The sequence below is a fragment of the Salvelinus sp. IW2-2015 genome, linkage group LG13, assembly GCF_002910315.2.
Source record: "Salvelinus sp. IW2-2015 linkage group LG13, ASM291031v2, whole genome shotgun sequence".
NCBI classification, from domain to species: Eukaryota; Metazoa; Chordata; class Actinopteri; order Salmoniformes; family Salmonidae; genus Salvelinus; species Salvelinus sp. IW2-2015.
In genome coordinates, this window is record NC_036853.1 from 50,059,770 (window position 1) to 50,067,269 (window position 7,500).

The 7,500-nt window shown below is 44.5% G+C and overlaps 1 protein-coding gene across 1 annotated transcript in view; it reads left to right on the forward strand.

The window, feature by feature from the left end:
* LOC111971624 (PDZ and LIM domain protein 3) overlaps positions 1 to 7,500 on the forward strand; it is a 20,687-nt gene that overhangs the window by 5,901 nt on the left and 7,286 nt on the right. The window contains exons 2-3 of the mRNA XM_023998479.2: positions 1,843 to 1,994; positions 2,692 to 2,776. Coding sequence (XP_023854247.2) covers positions 1,843 to 1,994; positions 2,692 to 2,776 — 237 coding nt within the window. The remainder of the gene's footprint in view (positions 1 to 1,842; positions 1,995 to 2,691; positions 2,777 to 7,500) is intronic.

A 7,500-nucleotide genomic window follows, 5' to 3' on the forward strand; every position in this document is an offset into this window, starting at 1 on the left:
CGGTAAGTTAGGTTGGTCTGCTGTATATCAGTCCACCTCGTTCATCTGTCTGTAGTTAGGTTGGTCTGCTGTATATCAGTGCCACCTCGTCATTTGTCTGTAGTTAGGTTGGTCTGCTGTTATATCAGTGCTACTCATCATCTGTCTGTAGTTAGGTTGGTCTGCTGTATATCAGTGCCACCTCGTCATCAATCTGGTAGTTAGGTTGGTCTGCTGTATATCAGTGCACCTCGTCATCAATCTGTAGTTAGGTTGGTCTGCTGTATATCAGTGCCACCTCGTATCAATCTGTAGTTAGGTTGGTCTGCTGTATATCAGTGCCACCTGTCATCAATCTGTAGTTAGGTTGGTCTGCTGTATATCAGTGCTACCCTCATCAATCTGTAGTTAGGTTGGTCTGCTGTATATCAGTGCCACCTCGTCATCAATCTTAGTTAGGTTGGTCTGCTGTATATCAGTGCTACCTCGTCATCAATCTGTAGTTAGGTTGGTCTGCTGTATATCAGCACCACCTGCATCATCTGCTGTAATTAGGTTGGTCTGCTGTATATCAGTGCCACCTCGTCATCAATCTGTAGTTAGGTTGGTCTGCTGTATATCAGTGCACCTCGTCATCTGTCTGTAGTTAGATTGGCTGCCCATTATCAGTGCACCTCGTCATCTGTCTGTAGTTAGGATTGGTCTGCTGTATATCAGTGCTACCTCGTCATCAATCTGTAGTTAGGGTTTGGTCTGCTGTATATCAGTGCACCTCGTCATCAATCTGTAGTTAGGTTGGTCTGCTGTATATCAGTGCCACCTCGTCATCAATCTGTAGTTAGGTTTGCGTCTGCTGTATATCAGTGCCACCTCGTCATCAATCTGTAGTTAGGTTGGTCTGCTGTATATCAGTGCTACCTCGTCATCAATCTGTAGTTAGGTTGGTCTGGCTGTATATCAGCACACCTCATCATCTGTTGTAATTAGGTTGGTCTGCTGTATATCAGTGCCACCTCGTCATCTCAATTCTTAGTTCAGGTTGGTTCTGCTGTATATCAGTGCACCTCGTCATCTGTTTGTAGTTAGATTGGGCCTGGCCCGAGGTGGCACTGATATACAGCAGACCAACCTAACTACATTGTGTTCATTCATTTTGTTTACATGGGACAGTACATGCCTTTTGAAGTGCCATTTGATTGTGATGAAGAAAGAGTGCAAGATGGAGGGAGAAGGAGAGAGATGGAAGGAGAGAGTGTTAGAGAGAATAAGAGAGGTGGAGTGTGAGACAGAAATAGGGAGAGAGATGGGGAAGTGAGGGAGGGAGGGGACAAGGGAGGAAGGGAGTGAGATGGAGATGGCATGCTTGTGTGGTGAGGTAAGAAGGATATCCCCATGTTGTTTGTGTGACTACGGAACCACACAAATATGGCACACATTTCTGCCTGGCTAATAGTAGATTATTAACAGCCACATGCACCTGCTCCTTACTGATCTCTCTCTCTCCCTCTCCTCTCTCTGTCTCCATCTCTCTCTCCATCTCTCTCTCTGTCTGAATGATCGAGTTTTACAAGTCATACCGAGTTACATACGGGAGAGAATCGTAAAAATATACCTTGGCAGCAGCCGGGGTTCTCACTTCAAGCTCTCTCTCTCTCTCTCTTTCCATCTCCCTCTCCCTCATTCTCTCAGTTCAGTTCACTTTCTCAGTGTGAAAAGTGAAGACGTTGGCTTACTTCCCCAAAGTAAACGAAGACAACACTAATAACAGCAACCGTTATTAGAATCMTTTGTGACAATGGAATTAATAATGATCAATCTCATGTGTCCACTCTTCTCGTTCTCTCTCTCTCTCTCTCTGGGCAGATCACTCCGGGCAGTAAGGCGGCGGTGGCCAACCTGTGTCCTGGTGATGTCATCCTGGCCATCGAGGGCGTCCCGGCGGAGGACATGATGCACTGTGAGGCCCAGAACAAGATCAAAGACGCCATCTACCAGCTCACCCTCACCGTCCAGAGGTCAGGGGTCACACTGTGGGGTCACACTACTCGCATGCACACACAGGAATGCACACACGGATATTAGTCGTCTCACATAAACACATACACACACACATACATACACGTACGCCAATACGCACGCGCCTCTCACATAAAAGCGCACGCCATACAATTGAGACAGGTGTACAAACATCACTGACACAAGTGACTACCAATGAAGTCAACAAACTGTCACTGGTTGGKTGTATCCTATGACACACATAGCTAGTCAAACACACATTCATGTTGGACTAACTACAGAACTTACTTGATGAATCCCAAGGTACCTTTAACACACACGTAGAACGTTCCATCTTATGTAGAATGTTCCAGAGCTGGCAAAAGACGAGCTCTGGCATTCCTGTTCTTTGATTTCATACCCAACAACGCCAAGAAAGGAGCTACACACACCCACTCTCTAATAGAGACACACTTATACACGCCCACGCACATACTCACACAAGTACTCTCTCCTACACACACACACACACGCTTTTATACTGTTCACACACCAAAGGAAGTCTATAAAGTTGGGTTTGATTTATGAGTGCTCAGCGCACCGTGGCCCAGCCGCCATGTAAACTGATGTTTTGTCTGTGGCCATAATCGTTTCACCTGCGGTCGAGGGAGTTGACAGTGAGCTCTTGTTTGATTGTGACCCGATTCTTGTTCCCAGACCAGAAACCAGGCTGTGGTCGCCTCAAGTCACGGAAGACGGGAAAGCCAACCCGTTCAAAATCAACTTGGAGGCTGAGCAGCAGGTGAGAGAGAAAGACTGTGTGTGCGTGAGTATATGTGTGTGTACCTGCATAGCTTGTATGTGTGTATTTGTTTGTTTTAGTTGTCTATATATATTGTCTATATATATTTGTGTCTACACCTGTTCTGGTTTGTGTGTGTAATCAAAGAAGAAGAGAGTATTTTTTCTGTGCTATTGCTGTATCATTTGTATATTATTGTGTCTATCTCACTTCAGCTGATCATGCACTTATTGTATGTGTTTTGTGTATTGATCATAGCTCTATATTTCCAAGCAGAAAGAACGGTGTATCTGTTTAATAAAAATCTCATCGTTTTGTCTAATCACATGTTGTCGTCGTCCTCTGCGTTCATTCCTTTCAGCTGTCACCCAAACACTTGCTGGCCTTACACCTCAATTCAGATGGATCACCTGTCGCGGTATGCCATCTCCAATGTCGTAACAGACAGGACCCTATGCCCACCGTGACACCTGTGAGGAATAGCAGCTGACTCGGGGAAGGTGACACATTCACAAGCTCCTGGCCGTCCACCCTCTTGAGGGGCTCTCAGTGCCTTTTGTGACACTGTGACGTGCCAGCACTTCATCTAGTGTGTCTGCCTGTCAGTCAGTCAGTCAGTCAGCCAGCTCAGGAAGGGATGAGAAGAGAAGACCATATAGGCATTTCCACAACATGGGAGTCACCCCCTATGAGAGGAAGAGAGTAGTATACATGTAAGTGTATTCACAAACAAATGCACTCTCAGGATTGTGCAAACAGAGCATACAGACAATAGAGAACCCAGAAGAACACAGACACAAACAGTACAATCAAAGGTGCCTCACTGGCAGACAGAGTTTTTAGACTGGTGCGTGTGTGTGTTGTGTGTGTGAGAAGGGTCCTTACGAGGGGAAAGCGGTGACTAAGGTCATGGCCCTCCGCCTCGCCCTCCGCTCGAGTCTTCCGCGCAGTAAGTTGCCCCTCACGAAGAAGTAGTGCCCCTGTTTAGGTTACTCACAGTCGCATTTCACGAAGCAGCCAGGTGTCGAACGCCTTGCGCCTTTCACCACTGTGCCCCTATAGGAGAACAACAGAGTTCAAACAGGAGTAGCTGAAGTTAGCTCGCTGCCTGATTCCCCCCCCCCAAGTTTTGCTGGATGTTCTTTGGTGGTTGAACCATTCTTGATACACACGGGAAACTGTTGAGCGTGAAAATCCCAGCAGCGTTGCGGTTCTTGACACAATCAAACGGGTGCGGCCGGCACCTACTACCATACCCTTTTCAAAGGCACTTAAATCTTGTTGTCTTGCCCATTCACCCCGCTGAATGGCAAACATACAGCATCATGTCTCAATTGTCTCAAGGCTTTAGAAATCCTTCTTTAACCTGTTCTCCTCCCCTTATAGCTTTCACCTGGATTCACCTGGTCAGTCTATGTCATGGAAACAGCAGGTGTTCTCAGTGTACATTGTTGTCAGCTAGTTGCTCCTCACTGATGACATGTTTTCTTTCATATATATTCCATTGCCAGTCTTGAATTCTATAAGATCTAAGAATATTTAAAAAGTACAACCTCAATATCCAACTTCCCCCTTTAAGTGCCCAGTCAGTTAAAAAAATGTGATTTTCCTGTGTTTTATATACATTTCCACACTAAGAGGTTGGAACAATACTGTCAATTGTGGACATTATGATAAGGCCCTTTTAATGTAAAGACTGTTTAAAAGACTGCCTGAAATTCAGCCTGTTTCAGTGGATGGATTTTTGGCCTGGTTTTTTCCCAAAACCTCTCTGCAATAACAAGCTAGTTTTCAGTTTCCCCCTCCCAATCAGACCACTCCCAGACAGTCCTAACAAAATTATTGCGTGAGAAATTCCTCTTTACTAAGAGTTTATTATGACTATTTTAAATGAAAACAATCCACAGTAAGGTACTTATTGTTGCCCCAAAAATGTTTTATAATGAGATAAAAGCCCGCATCTGAACTTTCAAGAGGCGACTATGTCTGGCAGAACTTTTTAGTGTGTATCTCTTCCTGGCCTGGGTAGGCAGTTTTGTCTGCGACATTTATACTCCGGCCACTCTTTGTCTGACCAAACACTGAGTGATTAACAAATTAAGCAAACTCCTGTAGAACGAAGATACTGTTTCGACAACACAGGAGGTTGAATGGACCTTAATTGGGGAGGACTGTGCTCGTGTAACGGCCGAGCGGAATTTGGGATATGTTATCTACGAACATCTAACGTTCCGACCGTTATTATGAGCCGTCCTCCCCTCCAGCAGCCTCTCCTGTCTTTGCGAATGACACAGAATAAAAATGGATGTTATCTCAAAAGGTTCTGGATTCAGGCCGTACTCTTTCTTTTATGTTACTGTAATATAGAAATGGGTCAACTCATATCCAACTATATGACATTCTCAGAGCAGCTTGTCTTCGAAGTTACTCCACAATGCCGTTTCCACACTTGTTCACACATGGGCAGTTCTGCAGTTTCCTGTGGGCGCCGTGGCTTAGTCATGGGCGCTCTCACTGTCCTCGTCACCATGGGGCGAGTCCCTGGCCACCAGTGAACACACACTATTGTACCTTTCGTTATTTTTGTCCACTATTTCGAGCAGTTCAAATACATAGGAATAGGTTACCATTTGTGACAAAGAATACAAGTCCACAAAGAAATGATACAAATTAGGAGCACCTTACATGGAGTATATTAAATTATTTTAATATTAAATACAAAAGGGAGCAGAGCATTAGAGACAAATATGATGTCACAGATATGATGACACCATAGCACAGTAATTGATTGATTCACTAAAGCACAGTATATTGATGATATCAACCATAGCACAGAATTTGAAAGAGAAATAAGTTTTTGTGGTATGGAAAATGTCTGGGATCTTTTATTTCAGCTCATGAAACATGGGACCAACATTCTTATGTTTTTGTTCATAGGCCCTTATATAGCATTTTCTAAAACCCAAAGACCCTTTACAATAAACAACAAGTAAGATATCAAACCTGGGTCATCAGTACCACTCAAGGGACCATGTTAGCCTGCTGAACCAAAGCCTAGACATGTAATCTGTTCCCTACTAATTCATTTGTATATAGAGTTTACTCCTTGTATACCCACTTTCCAAGATCAGAACAACGTTCCACTTTGGTCTTACAAAATAATGCCAACAAATACTGATTTCAAGTCATATCTTCCTTTTGATTTGGCTTTTTTCCAAAAGTTTTTTTCCTTGGGTCAAATGTATGCCAATGTTGATAGCTAGAGGTTTTAATTCAAATCAGGTCCTGAAGTGTGTGAGGGGGAGGGAGCTAGCCCACACTGACGACGGTTCAACACCGACAGGTTCGTCCTTGAATATGTCTCATTTAGAAATAATACATTATTATATGCAACGCGTGAAGCTCTTCTTTGAGTGCGGGATGCAGCATTATAGCCTGGAATCCACACTGAATGATGATATCATTACCCACCCAAATCATAATGAAAGAGAAGATATTTAGTGGAGAAACTGGACCGTCGCTGTCGACGAAGTCCTGCAGGGCCTTGAAGGAACCTGATTGCCGGGGCTCCTGGGGCTCCTCCTGGTCTTTCAGGAGCATGCCGGTACACATCAGACTCCTCGATGGAGCCTCAGCGTCTTGCTACTACAAGAGCGGACACACACACACACACACACACACACACACACACACACACAAAGACAAAATGAGCAAAAATACACAGACACAGAGTGAGCATTAATAACAGATCGGCACGCCTCACAAACACACACACAAATATCCCACATTTTGTGAGATTAAAAAAAGGGGGAAAACCTAGTCAGTTGTACAACTGAATGCATTGAACTGAAATGTGTCTTCCACACTTTAACCCAACCCTCTGAATCAGAGAGGTGCAGGGGGCTGCCTTAATCGACATCGACTGCACTATCCATCCGAAGATCTGCGGTTACCATGGAAAGCACTGTTCATCTAGCCCAGCAGACACCAGTGTAGTCATAACAACACTATCCTCCATATCAGATTTAACATCAGAGTCGTATTGAGGCCTGGGGGTCCAGAACTCCCCAGCTCCAGGTTTAGGGACGGGCTGTAAGTCACGGGGAAATGAAAATGCCTGCCAGCTGGGGCACTCTCACAACAGGGCCCTGAGGCTTTTGGTTATCTAGGCCGCATCAGGCAAAAGGAGGCTCTCAGAACTTACAGAGACCAGACCTGGGTCAAATATATTTGAAATAATTTCCAAATACATTATCAGTGCTTTATTGAGCTTGCCTGGCTTAATGACCAATAAATAGTCCAAAATGGCAAACCCCACCCATGAGGTACTCCAGGGCAGGCTAGAGCAAGCACCCAAAGTATTTGAAATATTTCAAATAGTATTTGAACCCAGGTCTGACAGAGACCACAATAACACAGGCATCAGCAGACATCCATAAAAGGAAGTGAAGAGGGGAAAAAAAACAGAGAGAAGAATGGACGGGAGGAGAATGGAGGAGGAGGTTAGAGGTGATGAAGCATGAGTGTGAAGATGCCTTTTCGTATACACAACTCTTTTTATAGTCACCGCCCATAGCCAGAACACCAAGTCATCTAATCAGAGTTTTCTGAAAGAGATCAACAGGTTCTATAATACTAAACATGGATTGAATATGCTATATTTAAGCATAAGGCCACCTCAGGGATTTGTGGTATATGGCCAATATACAGGCTAGGGCTGTTCT